Source organism: Quercus suber, unplaced genomic scaffold (assembly GCF_002906115.3).
Source record: "Quercus suber isolate HL8 unplaced genomic scaffold, Cork oak 2.0 scaffold_870, whole genome shotgun sequence".
NCBI classification, from domain to species: Eukaryota; Viridiplantae; Streptophyta; class Magnoliopsida; order Fagales; family Fagaceae; genus Quercus; species Quercus suber.
Window position 1 is genome coordinate 52,633 of NW_027070300.1, and position 17,959 is coordinate 70,591.

The 17,959-nt window shown below is 33.3% G+C and overlaps 1 protein-coding gene across 1 annotated transcript; it reads left to right on the plus strand.

Annotated features, from left to right (window-relative positions):
• The first annotated feature begins 4,787 nt into the window (after window positions 1–4,787).
• LOC111986042 (putative F-box protein At1g49610) lies at window positions 4,788–8,039 on the plus strand. The gene is made up of 3 exons (XM_065767963.1): window positions 4,788–5,861; window positions 6,470–6,649; window positions 7,707–8,039. Exons 1-3 carry the CDS (start codon window positions 4,788–4,790, stop codon window positions 8,037–8,039), a joined length of 1,587 nt encoding a protein of 528 aa, XP_065624035.1.
• The last annotated feature ends 9,920 nt before the right edge of the window (window positions 8,040–17,959 follow it).

Sequence of the window (17,959 nt, forward strand, 5' to 3'; positions counted from 1 at the left end):
GACTTGCTGCCAGTGGAGACCCAAGCCCTAGCCGCCGCCAGCGATAGCCACTGACTCGCATCCTTGCCTCTCTCGCACAACCACTGACCCGCCTCCCTCCTCCCATCTTAGGTATTACACTTTTTCCTATAGTATCTCACCTTTCACAGAATCACAAACACTACTTGAGCTGAGTGAGAATGGAGGAAGAAAACTCCGATTCTAGCGAAAGAAGCTCAACTTCCAGCGAAGAAAGAGCTCCCTATTCCCCTCACTATTCTAGCCATGCTACAAACCCCATTAATTCTCAAGAAGAAGAAGAATAAAGCGATGATCATTGAACCAAGCACCAATCTTTAAAGAAGATCAAATCAGCACCTTATCTAACACCATCCTCCTCAGAATTCTCTCCTCTTTGCCCACCAAAGACGTTATCAAAATAGGCGTTTTATCCAAAAGATGGGCCTATCTTTGGACCTCCGTTCCCTCTCTCAGCTTCACTGTCGTGGATGAGGCTCTGCTCCTACACAGAGCTCCAAAACTCACAAATTTCTCTGTCACAATTGGCAAGGTTGACCGACTTTGTCTACGTTCATCATCGAGTTATATCAAACCTTATGGATACACATTGCCGCAGCATCTCTACGCTGATGAGTTTGTTTCTAAATTGGATTTTCATTTCTACAAAATTAAGCCTAATGGGTTAGTGGGTTGGAGTTCACTCAAGCGCTTGGGTACACGGCCTTGTCTGAAGATGTGATAAACAAAGTGTTAATGGGTAGTCCTAGACTTGAATCCGTGAAATTGCATAATTGTTATCAGTTCAATTGGTTGGATATGGTGTCGGATAAAGGATGTTTCGACATTGATTGAGGTTAAGCTCAATTTCGAGCTGTTGGTGAAATATGAAAGCGTAGAGGAGGATGCTTGTAAGGAACACCAAGATATTGTGACAGAACTTCTTCAGAGTCTGCATCATGTCAAGAATCTTACTGTCGGAAAATGGTGTCTCATGGTTGGTTTTAATTTCTTGAATCTCTCTGTTAATTATTTTTCTTTGTTTCGATTGTCATATGAAACACTTCCATGTTTTTCTTGATAGCAAATGTTGATTTCCATTTGTAGTAGCATGAATGTCTACAGATTGTATTCAACTCTGAATCAAGGTTCCAAAAAGGCTTAGTTTATTTCATTGTATATATTCACATTTATATAATTTAGTGTTCTGTAAAATATGTTAGCTAAATTGTTCACTTGCGATGTTTATTTAAAGTCGTGTTATTTATTCTGTCATTCGCTTTACCTTATTGTGTTGTAACTTTTGCTTTGATGGACCTAGTTTTTATCTATAATGTCAGTGAAAAATCTGTCTTCTCCATTGTTAAAGTGCAAATGTTTAACGATGAAAACAAGCATGGAAAGATAGGCTCTTCCTGGCATTGCAAGCCTGCTCCAAAGTTTGCCTTATGTGGAGACATTGGTTTTAGACATCATATCATCCTACAATGTAGAGTTAGAGGCATGTTTTTCTTTGTCCAATTTATCGAATGTTTTATGGTATCAAAGGAACTTTAATGAAGAATTAATACTAATCATTAATTTTATTTTGTTCATTGTGTCAATTAAAGAAGTAATAAAGGTCATTATTTTAGATAGAATAAAATAGAAGTAAAGACTATATGGAGCCGATCCTAACTAATCTTGTTAAGGATCCATAGCGAATCCCAAAAACTTTGGAACTAAGGCTTTATTGTTGCATGTTATTGTTGTAGATAAATCTATCTATTTATTGGGTAAAAAAGATTTCCTCGAGGAGCTTGGCCCTCCTTACTTAGAGAAAATATATCATGTTTCGGTAATACCAACTCAACATCTGTTTTGGTATTTTCTACCTAATAAATGAGTGACACCTGTTTCAAAAAACCACATCAGACTACTCCAATAAATTAATCACAATCTTCTATACTATCAGGAAGATAAATTAATCATTTATTAGAGCAGTCTGATGTGGTTTTTTGAAACAGGTGTCACTTATTTATTGGGTAGGAAATACCAAAATAGATATTGAGTTGGTATTACCAAAATATAATATACTTTCTCACTTACTCAAGCATCTCATTGATGATACATCTTTCTTTTTACAACAATAGCCTTAGTAATAGATTTTTTGGAAATCTGTTTGTTTAGAAATAAAAGGTTATTTATTGCCAAAGTTACTATCTAGAATTTCTGGCGTTGGCGACAAGAAGTCAATTTCACCTTCATTTTAATTTTATTTACTTTTAAGTGTTAGGGGCAATTTTGTAAGTTTTTAATGTCTGGATATAGGCTATTCTAATTGTAAGTCTTAATTTGGTTTCATTTGAGTTAGTGACTTATATGGGGCTTCATAGTAAAAGTCCATCATGTTCCACTAGTGATAGGTATCAGTCATCTACTTAAAGAGTCTCTTATTTATCTTCAAATTCTTCCAGCAACTTGAAATTTAGCATGCACACATTGATTAAGAATTGGCTTGTGTTCATTACTCTTGTACATTGGATTCATTAAGATCATGACATGTGAGCAAAAGTGGACAATCATGCTAATATTGACGGATCTAATGCACAAGAGAACTAACTCAATCATTGCCCATTGGTTTATCATCCTTATCTAAATCCCAAAATCCAAAATCACCTATCCTTCAAAATAGCCTAAAATACCCAATTAAAAGGCTATATACTGTTTACGAGTTTTTGTTTATAATCCTAGAATAGCAACCTAAGTTTTAGTTATTCCCCTTTGTTTGATTCCCAAATCCTAGCTCATTAGAAACCCTATAATCCTTATTTCATTCAAATCTAATTTGGATTTATTCCCTTCTCCTACATCATCTCTATTATAACATGACAAGATATCATAATTTAAAGTGAACTTCAAAATGGACTAATGTACTTTTATTTTGCAGTTTCTAGTAAAAAGCTTGGATGAAGTGAACCATTGTAGATTAAAGGAGGTCTATTTCAAGTCTATGCTACAATGCCTCAAAACTGTCAAGATATTTGGTTTTGGAGAGTTTCCACACAAAGCAAGTATTCATTTTTGTGGTACAAGTTCTACTTATGTATGCAAAGGTGTTGGAGAAGATGGTTTTCAATGAACCATGTGCTATGGAAAATGACGCATTAATATATGCTACTTAAATTTCTACGAGTGTCTCAAAAGTTGTTAAGTATCCCTAGATCTTCTCCTCATGCAATGGTTATGTTCCCATATTAGTAAAATATTTTTTAGTTGCTCAGTCCTCATAAACCATAAGATTCTCATAAATACACACTAGTTACGCAGAGTAGTCAAATTGAAGGATTTTTTTTTTTTTTTAACTATATGAATATTCTTTAGCTTCCGATTTCATGTACTTATGTTTTCTTAATTTGTGATATATTTGATTATCAAAAAAAAAAAAAAAAGTGTGATATATTCATGCTGAATGTCAATGGTATTGTTGCTTGTCAAGTTTTTTATTTGATTTTAATCACTTTGCAATTCAAAGTTGCTTATCAAGTTTTCGATTTGATTTTAATCACTTTGCAGTTTCAAACTTTCAATGACATTGTCGGATAATATCTTTTGGTTCTTTTACTACAAAATAGTTATAAATTGACGTGATAATAAATGTGATTGGTGTGCATCAAGTCATCAACAACATAATAAACAATTTTCTTAATTAATTTTTGCGTTTTGTGTTGTTTTATAAGTTGACATATCCGTTTATAAAGCTTATATGTAGTAAAAAAAATATTGTAGTAGTACTCCTATCATCGTTCTTAAGATTTATATCAATTTTATTGACTACTTTGCACATGTCCATGATCCAAAGATATCTCCCTCTTACATTATTATTTATTTATAGAATTTGAATTTATGGCTTTCTTTCCATAATGATTGCCTTTTATGTTAAAACTTTTTTCAATTATGCTAAAACAACCTAGTATTTATATATATATATATATATATAGCAATAGCATAGGCGGGATTTGGACTCAAATATTTTATTCAATGACTAAAGATTTTTTTAATTGAGTTTATAACAGCCCACAATCATCTTCCTTTTACCTTCTAAAAAAAAAGGAATGAGTTTAGGATTAATGAACTTTTATTACTAACATTAAGGATTTACTATCATTTTTGGGTGCCAGTTAGTTCAATTAATAAAATAGCTAATGGTTGAATAATAGATCTAGGGTTCAGTCCTTTATTTTTAGGTTGAAGCAATTTAAAAATAAAAGGATTTGCTATCATAACACCTTTAAAGAGGAGTTTACTTATAACTATTCCTTGCTATAAGGGAATCACTTTTATCCACAATAAGGTACAGCCAAATGGATCAATTATGCATTAAACTTTTGGTTATAATGTTATATCTAGCAAACAATTTGTAACTCAATCGGTTGCCATTTTTTAAAGTTTTTATGGAAGTTGTCCAGGATTTGAATCAAAATTTCACCATTGTAACTATTTATAAAAAAAAAAAAAAAAAAAAAAAAAAAAAACCCACAGTTGGTTACATCCCAAACTCAAAAGAAGGCTAGTCTAATTAAGGTTTTACACATTAAAACCGAAAAAAAAAAAAAAAAACAAAACAAAACAAAAAACAAAAAAGGTTTTACACCTATTGTATAAATAAATTGATATTAGATGGGCCATCTGAAGCCCAATCTAACTAATCTGTAGCCCTAATTGATAGAACAAACCCGTTTGCTTTGTATTTTAAAGAAGAATAGAAGGTGCGTGTATTACAATATTCACTACTGGCAGTTGAGAAGATAATGGAAGAGGAAGAGAGCTATGATTCTACTATCTATGGGGAAAGAAGAAGCCCAACTCCAAGAGACAACTATGATTATGAATATTCGAATCCCAATAATTCTGAAGAAGAAGACGAAGAAGAATCAAGCGATAATCATCGAACCAAACGCCGCAAACATGCACCAACCCTAGAAGATCGAATCACCACCTTACCTCACTCCATCCTCCTCAACATCCTCTCCTTCTTGCCCACCAAAGACGCTATCTTAACCAGCGTTTTATCCAAAAGATGGGCCTATCTTTGGACCTCCGTTCCCTCTCTCAGTTTCACACAGTCATACAAAACCGCCACCGCTTTTGCCAGCGAAGTAGACGATGCCCTACTCCTGCACAGGGCTCCAAAACTCGCAAATTTCTCCGTCCAATTCGAGTACAAGTCACACCTCAAGCGACACCTCGATCTTTGGGTTCGTTTCGCCACAACTGCTAAGGTTGACAAACTTAGTCTACAATTATCATCTCCTTGTTTTTCTCTGCTAGATGCTAACGAATACCGATTGCCTCAGTATCTCTACGCCAATGAGTTTGTTTCCGAATTCGATTTTAGTTACTGCAAAATTAAGCCTATTGGGTTACTTTGTTGGGTTTCACTCAAGCGCTTGTGTATTCGGAAATCTGCGTTGTGTGAAGATTTGATAAGGAAAGTGTTAATGGGTAGTCCTAGACTTGAGTACTTGGAATTGAATGATTGTTATGAGTTTAATCGGCTGGACATAGTGTCTGAGAGTTTGAGAAAATTGGTGATAGATAGCTATTTGGTAGATATGTTGGAAAGAGAGGAGCGTGCGTTGGAACTGGAAATTGTGGCTCCAAAGATCGAGTGTTTAGAGATTTTGGGGGTTTTTTTTATGAGGAGGTGTCGGATAAAGGATGTGTCGGCATTGGTTGAGGCTAAACTCGATTTCAACATGTGGAAGGGGTATGATAGTGATGAGGAGGAGGGTGCTTGTGAGGAGTTCCAAGACACTGTGAGAGACATTCTTGAGAGTGTGCATCATGTCAAGAAACTCACTGTTGGCAGTTGGTGTCTCATGGTTAGTTTTCCTTAATAACTCTCTTTGTTTTGTTTGTTTTTCTTGATTGCTAATGTTGATTTCCATTTGCAGAGATCAAGATTGTATCTTTTAGAATAATGCACAGCATCTATGCTTTTTTGGTTACAAGTTATTGTACTAATTGATTTTGCGGAAAAAGCATTTTGTTGATTTATAAGAGTATTGGAAAATTACCATACTCTCTATTGTGAGTTGGGCTTAGCAGACCCCAAAAATTTGAGATTAAGGCTTCATTGTTGTTATTGTTGTGAGTTGAGCTCCCGAGTATCTTGAGTTTAATCCAAGTTGTAAACAATCAATAGTTAAAGGACCTGATATTATTGGTCCAATTTCATGGGTTCAGATTTTGAGTTAGAGACACTCACACCTACTTTTAATTTCGTGATAAGATGTAGGCACTTGTTTTAGACTTTTAGTGCCAAATAAGGCCTTCTTTTATATCATTGTCTGCACACATTAATTGACACATTTTAGCTAAATTGTTCACTGGCAATGAATTTTACAATTGGTCATGAACTTTGTTCTTGTCATTCACTTTACCTTAGTGTTACCTTAATGTGTTTTGCATCTTGCTTTGATGGACCTAGGTTGTATCTATAATGTCAATGAAACGTCTGCCTTCTCCATTGTCAAAGTGCCAATGTTTAACAATGAAAACAAGCATGGAAAAAGAGAACCTTCCTGGTATTGCCAGCCTACTTCAAAGTTCGCCTTATGTTGAGACATTGAATATAGACATCACATCCTCCCACTATGTAGGGTCAATGGTATGTATTTCTTGTTCCAATTTCCAGAATGTCATATCAAACAAACTTTAATGAAGGCTTAATTCTAATCATTAATTTTTATTTTGTATCTTGTTATTTTTTTAGCTCAATAATAACTTTTTATGGGATCAAATTGATCCTGTGAGTTCTTGACGTAAAGAGTAATCGTTGATTGTTGACCTTTTTGATTGTTGAAGTGGTTTTTTATGGACTGTTTACTCAAAATCTTCCTATTGACAATACATCTTTCTTCTCACAACAAGAAATTAGCTAGTAATAGATTTTTGGAAATCCGTTTGTTTGAGTATGAGGTCATTCATAGCCAAAGTTATTATCCAGAATTTCTGGCATAGGCAACCAGAAGACTCTTTCACTTAATTTATTTTTAAGTGTCAATGATAATTCTCTAAGTTTCAAGTTTCAAGTTTCAGGATATAAGCTATTCTAGTATTATATTGAGCCTTATTTGGTTTTATTTGAGTTTAGTAATTTACTAGGAATAGGTATTGGCTAGTTGCTTTCTATTCAAGAAGAATGAGTTTTATTTTATTTATCAGAAGTTGTGACGCTTTGTTTGAAGTTTGTGTGATATAATGGCATGATGCTTAGAAGTTTATTCTTTATCTTTAAAATTTTCAGGAACTTGAAATCTAGCAAACACAAATTGATTTATCAGCCTTTAAACCCTAATATTCAAAACTTTAAAATCCTATGTTAGCTATCCATCAAATAGCCCCAAATACCCCCATAAAAAAGCAAAATACTATTCACAATGTCACAACCTTAATTAGAACGGCTACCCAACCAAAGTTTTAATTTTCACCTTTGTTGCATCCCTTAATCCTTCAATTCTTTTTCTCATATTATTTACTATTTTCCAACATTTTTCTTACCAAAACCTAACCCTAAATTCTCAAAATCCAAGTTTTCTAGAGCTTACTTAGAAATTCCAAATCTGATTTGGCTTTGTTCCTTGTCCTATGTCAACTCTATTGTAACATGACGAAATATCATAATTTAAAATTGAACTTTCATGCTAATGTATTTTATTTTGCAGTTTCTAGATATACACTGCCGCCACTCTTACCGTGATGAAGTGAAACATTGGAAATCAAGAGAGTTCTATTTCAAGTCTTTGCTAGTATGCCTCAAGACTGTTAAGATTTTTGGTTTTGGAGAAAGGTTTTTCTGCACAACAGAAGCATTCATTTTAGTGGTACAATTTCTACTTAAGAATGCAATGGTTCTGGAGAAGATGGTTATCATTGCATCACGAGATATGCAAAATCAAAAGCGTCTTGTGCTACCTGAATTTCTACAAGTGACTCAAAAGTTATTAAGCTTCCCCAGATCCTCTCCTCATGCAGTGGTTTTGTTCCCATATCTGTAAAATCATTTTAAGTCCCATTTTCTTAAACCATCAAATTCTCATGAATACACAATAGTTATGCAAAGTTATCTTGTTCAATGAACTAAAATATTGTTATGAATTTGCTTTAACTATGGTCGTCATGTGCTTGTGTTTTCTTAGTGATATTAAGCTTGCCTATCTTGTTGTTTTTCTTAGTCAAGTTCTAATTAGTTCAATTGATAAAAGTTTTTCACTTTAGAGAACTAATGCCCCTTTTTGTTTAAAAAGGAGCTTGCCTTCAGATATATAATATTCATAATCAATGTCGTTAGATGAAATGGAGAAAATTGTGTAGACCTAAACAGGAAGGGCTATTAAATTCTTGGATTTGAGTATGTTCAACCTAGCTCTCTTGGTTGAACAAGGGTGGAGATTAGTTCATAGGCCTGAATCACTTCTCTATCAAGTTCTCAAAGCCAGATACTTTCCATCTTGTTCTTTTCTTGATGCTCTAGTCTCAAGCCATTCATCATATGTGTGGAGAAGTATAGTCCAAGCACAACACAAGTAGTGTCTCTCTCTCTCTACAATAAAATTTAGAGAATAAATTATACATATTTAATATAAGTTTGATATGAGTTTTGATTATCATGATAATCTCTTTTAAGAGAATGAATAATTTAAATAATTTATTTAAATAAAAACGGTACAAACATACATATATGTATATATTTATATTTTGCTTAAAGGTATAATCAACCTAATGAATAACTACCCTAAAGATTATATTTGTACACACATAGCCTTTTTGTTTAGAAAGAATTTTACTTAAATTTAGCCATGCCGGAGTGGATTGAAATGCTACATTAATGTGGAAAAGCGTAACAATAGTAAATAATATGCTTAAGATTTTAGATATTACGAGTTTGAAATATATGTGTGTGTATACACACACACACACACACACACACACACACACATATATATATATAATAAATTTGAATTTAGTTAGGTGCTTTTAACACAAACATGTTTTTTCCCATTATGTAAGTGCACAAAAATAGATTGAAGTGGACCAAAATGAACCAAAGAGATCTGAATGGACCGAATTGGACCAAATGGAACACAAGGACCAAATGGACAGAATATGACCGAATGGACCAAATAGAAACTAATGGACCAGAAAGGACTGAAGTGGATAGAATGGACTGAACATGACCACATTGGACTAGAGTAGATGGACAGAAGTGAACTAACATGGACAAAATGGACCGAAGTGGAACGCCAATGTTTATTAAATAGGATTGAAGTGGACAGAAGGAACCAAATAGAACCAAAGAGGACAAAATGGACCGAATAGAACCACAATGACTGAATGGCCCAAATAGGATTGAGGAGGATCAAAGTTGACATAATGGATTGAATATGACCAATGTGGACCAAAATAGGACCAAATAGAACCAAAGTGGAGAGAATGGACCGAATAGGACCAATCTAGACCAAATAGAACTAATGTGGACTGACCAAACTGGACTGATGAATAAGACCGACTGGACCAAATTGGACTGAATAGAACTTTAGTGGGCAGAATGGACTAAATAGGACTGAATGGACCGAATAGAACAAATTGGACCAAATAGAACCAATGTGGACCAAATAAGACTCTTGAATATTTATCATTTTATTGAACTTTTAGGGCTTATATTTCTAATTACTAATGTTTATTTTAGTATTTTATTTTTATTTTTTAACTCAAAACTAAAAAGTTAAGCTCATATATAATAAAATCTCATACTTTTCAACCAAAAAAATTAAGAAAATAATGAATTTTTTAGCAAAACTTGAAAAGAAAACCTATAAAAAGAATCAATTTAAGGCCCAAATGGACTAATGGGGGAATTGAAATTGATCGAGTGGACTGAATTGAATTGAAGTAGACCTAATTGGATTGAATAGAAATTGTTTAATTTTTAGGGAGAACAAATTATCTTCAAAAAATTTTAGAGAAAAAAAATTATACATTATATTACAATACAAAAAAATTATTTATTCTCAAGTTTTGCGTGAGTCTACGTCTAGTTAAACTTCAAAATTATCTTAATTCATCCTTAAACTAAAGGAGTTCTTTTTTCCTTCCTAAATTATTATAAAAAGACCCTTTTGGATATATACTACTGTCACTTTTATTACGACATTCTCCCCTATCCTATGTCTGTTAAAATATTTAGTATTTAAAAAAAATTATAAAAATAAATAAATTTCTTTAAAAGTTTAGGGATTAAAATTAAGTATTTTTTTAGGCTTTATGAGCAAAAATGAAATTCAGGTAAATTTTAAAGTCAAAAATAACATTTTTACAAAAAACCTTTTTGCACTACAAGGATCCAATATTTCACCACAAAATTTTTTTATATAACAATAACAAAGAATAAACCAGCATTTTGACTTCACTAGAATCAAGTGAAGACCTCTCTTCTTTTTTCTTTTGGAACCGAAAAAAAAAACTTTTGGGTCATGGAAGAGAGAAGCAGTAGCAGTAACAGTTCTACCTATGCCTAGATCATAAGTCCAAAACCCAAACGACCAAAATCTTTTCACAAAACCAAACATAACTTAGACTATATTAGCTCCTTACCCAACTCCATTCTCCACCACCCTCTCCTTCTTGCCCATGGAAGACGCTATCAAAACCAGAGTTTCATCAAAGAGTTGGAACCGGTTATGGACTTTTGCCCCAGACTAATCCTTCTACAACTTCACGGTTTTGGACATGTCTGTGACTTTGTTGCCTTTGTGCGCAAAACCCTAAACCTATACAGTTGCGTTAAGCTAGACAAGTTTCTATCTCATCGACTTCAAATACACAGGCCGTTACTCTTCTAACATGAACAGGTGGGTTCGCATCATGACAACCCATAAAGTCGAAAACCTCTATTTAGAATTCTATGGCAGAGAGAAAGCCAATACATCTCGTCCTATTTATTTCACTACAAAAAAAGGTGCCTATAGCAATTTTTTTTTTTTGGTGGCGTTCAAAGAAAATGCCACTATGGGTACCCTATAGTGCCATTTTACAAAAATGTTGCTATAGGCATATCTATAGCTGCATTCTAGGGGAATTATAGCAGTGTTTTAAAACATTAGGCCTATCGCAGCATTTCCAATAGCCTATAACTCTTCGTTTAACACTAGTCTATAGTGGAGTTTGCAAAATGTTTAGTTTATTAAAAAAAAAAAAAAAAAGCTAATGGAAAAAAAAATGACTTATTACAAACGCCACTATAGGTATATTTGAAAAAATATTTTAAAAAAAGTTTTAAAAAGGACCTATAGCAGCGTTTCACAAATGCCACAATAGGTCCTAGTCTTACAAGGACCTATAGTGGCATTTGTCCAACGCTGCTATATCCTAGTTAAAAAAAAAAAAAAAAAAAANCTAATCCATTTTTTTTTTTTTAATTTTTTGGTTTTTCTTTTTAAAATTAAAAAGGGACCTATAGCAACATTTCACAAATGCCACTATAGGCGTTTGTCCACTATAAGCCCTTGTGAGACCAAGACCTACAGTGGCGTTTAGGAAACGCTGCTCTAGGTCCCTTAATTATTATTATTATTTTTTATTTTTTTTATTTTTTTTGGTATTGGGCTAAAGCAGAGTTTCACAAACACCACTATAGGCCCTTGTATGACCAGGACATATACTAGCATTTGTAAACATAGCTACAGGTCCCTTATTATTATTATTATTATTATTATAAAAGTATTAGTCCTTTTTTCAGCTTTTTTTTAAAGAAATTTTTGGACCTATAGTGGCATTTGCAATCACCACTATAGGTCCCTTATTTTATTTTATTTTATTTTATTTTTTTTGTAGTGGACTCTTTTTCTTGTTTTTTAACTAGGCTATAACAGCGTTGGACAAATGCCACTATAAACTCTTGTAAGACTAGGACCTATAGTGGTGTTTCTGAAATGCAGCTATAGGTCCTTTTTAAAACTTTTTTTTTTTTAATTTTTCAAAAGTACCTATAGTGGCATTTGTAAAACACTGTTGTTGGTCATTTTTTATTTTATTTTTTCCTAATTTCTTTTTTTTTTTTTTTTTTTTTAAATTTCCGATAGCAACGTTTTACAAACGCAACTATAAGCCCTTGTTAAACCAGGACTTGCCAGTAGAGAGGGGAAGCAATTGGTGGAGAGAGATAGGAACCTGGTAGGGTGGGTACAAGGTGGATACGAAGACATTGACAGGGAAGAAGATTTATTTGAATTAACCTTTTTCCTTCCTTTTCTTTATTTTTAATTTGTAACAATAGAAATAGTTAACTAGGTTGAGTGGAGTCAAGTGTTCTATGTTATGTGTTTCGCATATAACAATGATACATGTCATCTCTTAGGTTAATATGGGATTGAATTTTGTCCATAAAATAATGGATACACTACTTTTTTTTTTTTGTTAGGGTTTCTAACATTAAAATACTATGAAAATACAATTAGTATATTAATATGGATATCATTTTCATATTAACACCCTCTCTACTGGCAAGTCCTGGTTTAACAAGGGCTTATAGTTGCGTTTGTAAAACGTTGCTATCGGAAATTTAAAAAAAAAAAAAAAAAAAAAGCTATTAGGAAAAAATAAAATAAAAAATGACCAACAACAGTGTTTTACAAATGCCACTATAGGTACTTTTGAAAAATTAAAAAAAAAAAAGTTTTAAAAAGGACCTATAGCTGCATTTCAGAAACACCACTATAGGTCCTAGTCTTACAAGAGTTTATAGTGGCATTTGTCCAACGCTGTTATAGCCTAGTTAAAAAACAAGAAAAAGAGTCCACTACAAAAAAAATAAAATAAAATAAAATAAAATAAGGGACCTATAGTGGTGATTGCAAATGCCACTATAGGTCCAAAAATTTCTTTAAAAAAAAGCTGAAAAAAGGACTAATACTTTTATAATAATAATAATAATAATAATAAGGGACCTGTAGCTATGTTTACAAATGCTAGTATATGTCCTGGTCATACAAGGGCCTATAGTGGTGTTTGTGAAACTCTGCTTTAGCCCAATACCAAAAAAAATAAAAAAAATAAAAAATAATAATAATAATTAAGGGACCTAGAGCAGCGTTTCCTAAACGCCACTGTAGGTCTTGGTCTCACAAGGGCTTATAGTGGACAAACGCCTATAGTGGCATTTGTGAAATGTTGCTATAGGTCCCTTTTTAATTTTAAAAAGAAAAACCAAAAAATTAAAAAAAAAAAAATGGATTAGATCTTGAACTTCAACATATTCAGCATCACTTAAGATATGATGATGAGTGGAGTTGGGGTGTAGATGAAAAACAATAGTGGATGGGTTATTGCGTGACAACCTTTCATGGTTTAATCCAACATCCCTCGAAGTAACATTATCTAGAAACACCACAGACATGGCTGATCACTACACTACACTGTCACTGCAACAGGAAAAATAGAGAGAGACATATAATTTTGCAAAATAGAGAAACTGAGTTTGTGATATGAAAAATTGAAAGTAACACTAATTTTCAATTTTATTTGTAGATTTGAGAGAGGCGATGGAGAAACGTTTTCGATTGAGAAGAGGAAAGAAAGCTTACGGTAGTGATTTTTTTTTTTTTTTTGAATAGACCGACTTGAATTCGAGATGATTTTTTTTTTCATAAGGTTCGTGTGATATTTATGGTTTAGGGGATGGGTATGGTCTTTTTTTATTTATTTTAAATTTCACATTAAAGGTGGATAATAATATAGTAGTAACAATGATGAGTTAATATGAAAATGACATCCATATTAATACTAACTATATTTTCATAGTATTTTAATGTTAGAAAGCTAACAGAAAAAATAGTATATCCATTATTTTATGGACAAAATTCAATCCCATATTCACCTAAGAAGATGACATGTATCATTGTTGTATGCGAAACACATAACATAGAACACTTGACTCCACTCAACCTAGTTAACTTTTTCTATTGTTACTAATTAAAAATAAAAGAAAAGGAAGGGAAAAGGTTAATTCAAATAAATCTTCTTCCCTGTCAATGTCTTTGTATCCACCTTGTACTCACCCTAATGGGTTCCTTTCTCTCTCCACCAATCTCTCCCCCTCTTTACTAGCAGGTCTTGGTTTAACAAGGGCCTATAGTGGCATTTGTAAATCGCTGCTATAGGTAATTAAAAAAAAAAGCTAATGGGAAAAAATAAAATAAAATAAAAAATGAGAATGCCATTATAGGTACTTTTGAAAAAAAAAAGTTTTAAAAAGGACCTATAGTGGTCCTGGTCTTACAAGAGCCTGTACTATAGGTCCTGGTCTTACAAGAGCCTATAGTGGTGTTTGTCCAACGCTGCTATAGTCAGGTTTAAAAAAAATTAAAAAAAGGGAGCTATAGCGGCATTTGCAAACGCCACAATAGCTCTTAGGCCTATATCAGCATTTGCAAACGCCACTATAGGTCCTTAGCCTATAGTAGCATTTCTAAACACCACTATAGGTCCAAAAGTTTTTTTTTAGGAAAAAAGAATAATAATAATAAAAAAATAAGGGACCTATAGCAGCGTTTGCAAATGCCAGTATATGTCCTGGTCTTATAGGGTCCTATAATGGTGTTTGTGAAATGCTGCTATAGCCCAACACCCAAAAAAAAAAAAATAATGATAATTAAGGGACTTATAGCAGCGTTTTATAAACGCCGCTACAAGTTTTGATCTTACAAGGGCCTATAGTGGTGTTTGTGAAATGCTGCTAATGGTGAACCAAAAATTGAACTATTTCCAATTCGTCCATAGAGTCGTCCAAGTTCAAAAAGGTCGTTCAAGTATAAGAAGGTTGTCCAAGTGTAAAAATGTCGTCCAGCATAGAAGCACCTGGACGACCTCCCATCACTTAGAAATTATCAAAATAAATTTATGTTCAAGAACTTATAATTTGGACCACGTTCTACTATTCTGAAGTATGAGCAAAATCCTTGTTCATCACCATAACTTCCCACTAAGTTCTTAACTTCCATAGCAATTGTGGAAGAAGAGTCTGACCTTTCTAACTTCCATAGCAGTTGTGGAAGTTAAGTCTGAACCTTTTAACTTCCCTCCACGTTGAGGAAGTTACTAAACATGTAACCACTCCAAAACTCACAATAAAAGGACTCATTTCCTAAAGTTGGAATTCTTGAGTTCTAGAGAAAAATCTAACTTAAGCATTGGAGGGTTCATTGCCAGTTTACCCCGGTCACATTTGATCTTGTGTTTCTTTCTTTTCAGGCCTTGCAAGCAACCATAAGCCCATTGAAGCCCGGAGCATTCAGTCTATTGATTTTCTGTGCATCATCAGTTGCTATAGGTCTCTTTTTAATTCAAAAAAATAAAAATAAAAAACACCCAAAAATTTTTAAAAAAATTTAAAAGCCGAAAAATTTAAAAAAAAATTGGGTTAGATCTTGAACTTCTACATATTCAGCATCGCTCAAGATATGATGATGAGTGGAGTGAGGGTGTAGACGAAAGACAACAGTGGATGGGTTATTGCTTGAAAGCCTTTCATGGGTTGATCCGACATCCCATATAGTAACATTATCTAGAAACACCATGACCATGACTGATCACTACACTACACTATCACTGCAACATGAAAAATAGAGAGAGACTTATAATTTTGCAAAAGAGAGAAATTGAATTTGTGATATGAAAAATGGAAAGTAACACCAACTTTCAATTTTATTTGTAGAATTGAGAGAGGCGGTGGGGAAACGTTTCCGATTGAGAAGAGGAAAGAAATCTTATGTCAGTGATTTTTTTTTTTGTTTTTGAATAGACCGACTTGGATTTGAGATGATTTTTTTTTTCATAAGGTTCGTGTGATATTTAGGGTTTAGAGGATGGGTCCAGTAATTTTTTTTTTTTTTAATTTCACATTAAAGATGGATAATAATATAGTAGTAACAATGATGAGTTAATATGAAAATGACATCCATATTAATACTAACTGTATTTTCATAGTATTTTGATGTTATAAAGCTAAAAAAAAATTATATCCATTATTTTATGGAAAAAATTCAATCCCATATTCACTTAAGAAGATGACATGTATCATTATTATATGCGAAACACATAACCAAGAGTACACTTGACTCCACTCAACCAAGTTGACTATTTATATTGTTACAAATTAAAAATAATAGAAAAGGAAGGAAAAAGGTAAATTCAAATAAATCTTCTTCCCTGTCAATGTCTTTGTATCCACCTTGTACCCAACCTACCAGGTCCCTTTCTCTCTCCACCAAGCTCTTCCCCTTTCTACTGGTAGGTCCTAGTTTAATAAGGGCCTATCCTGGCATTTGTAAAATGCTAATAGGTAATTAAAAAAAAAAAAAAAAAAGCTAACGGGAAAAAATAAAATAAAAAATGACCTATAGTAGCGTTTTATAAATGCCACTATAGGTATTTTTGAAAAAAATAAAAAATAAAAAGTTTTAAAAAGGACCTACAGCTGCATTTCATAAACACTACTATAGGTCCTAGTCTTATAAGGGCTTACAGTGGCATTTGTCCAACGCTGCTATAGCCCAATTAAAAAAAAAATTAAATAAGTGAGCTATAGCGGCGTTTGCAAACGCCACTATAGATCCTGGGCCTATAGCATTGTTTGCAAATGCCACTATATGTCCTGGTCATACAATGGCCTATAGTGGCGTTTGTGAAATGCTGCTATATGTCACTTTTTAATACCAAAAAAAAAAAACCTAAAAAAAGAAGAAAAAAAGGACCGATATGAGTGTTTTATAAACACCACTATTGGTCCTGGTCTTACAATTTTTTAAATTTAAAATTCAAAAAAGAGTAATCTCATTTTTACCTACCCCACTTACCACCTACCCCCACTTTATTCTTTTCTTTCTTTCTTTTTTTTCATTTCTTCACCATGTAAGAGAAACCACATTAGTGCTTACAAAATAGAAAATTGGGTTAGTTTTACACATTTTGCCCCAAAAAATACCCACATTAGTGCTTGCATAAATGTGTATAAATGCAAAAATGCTACAATAGCTGTGCATATATGCACGGTTGCTGTAGCATTTGCATTTAATATTTTATTTTATTTTTTTCTCTCATTCTATTCACTCCCTCTCCCTTTTTGAACACTCTCTTTGTCCCTCACTCTCTCTAAACTCTCTCTCTATTTCTCAGTCTCTAACTCAAGCTTCACCGTTAGCTTCGTCACTAGCTTCGCCATCACCTTTGCCGCCACCTTCACCGTTCACTCTAATCTGCGTGTTGGGTCATCACTGTCGCTTGCTGCATGTTGGGTCATTGCTGTCCCTCGTTCTCTTTGACCTTTACTGCCGATGGTTTTCCTTTGTTTCCAGTGGGTTTTGGGTTTTCCTTTGTTTTGGGTAGGTTGATGATGGTGGCTTGATGATGGTGATTGGATCTTTAGATCTTTGGATCTTTGGATTTTTGTTGTGTGGCTTGATGATGGTGATTGGGTAGGTTGATGATGGATCTTTGGATTTGGTTTTTGGAGGTGGTAGATGCTAGCAGGGTTGAATAGGTATGTGATTTCATTGATGGTAGCTTGGTTGAATAGGATGGTGGTGGGTTGTTGTGTGGCTTATGATGTGGCTGGGTGGTTGGATGATGGTGCTGTGTGGGTTGTGTTTTAGGTTGTGAGAGAGATGACAGTGGAAAAATGAATATTTTTGAATAAATGGTATAATAGAGAAACTGATGTGGGAGTTTTGTATAAATAGGTGTGCAAAATAGAAAAAACTTTTTTTTTTTTCTTGCAAAATGGACAGATTTTTTGCATAACTAATGTGGATGCTCTAACACGCCACACAAAGGTTTCTATCTTTACTCTTTATTTATTTATATATTTCACCCCTCCAACTATCTTCTTTTCTTCTTTTCTTTCCTTTTCTTCATTCTTCACCAG

What these genes read in the sequence shown, in the direction of transcription:
- LOC111986042 (XM_065767963.1), top strand. Translation starts at nt 4,788, where the DNA reads ATGGAAGAGGAAGAGAGCTATGATTCTACTATCTATGGGGAAAGAAGA. An exon ending in TTGGCAGTTGGTGTCTCATG is followed by an intron (nt 5,862 to 6,469) that starts GTTAGTTTTCCT and finishes TGATGGACCTAG; the next exon opens with GTTGTATCTATAATGTCAAT. An exon ending in CCCACTATGTAGGGTCAATG is followed by an intron (nt 6,650 to 7,706) that starts GTATGTATTTCT and finishes TTTATTTTGCAG; the next exon opens with TTTCTAGATATACACTGCCG.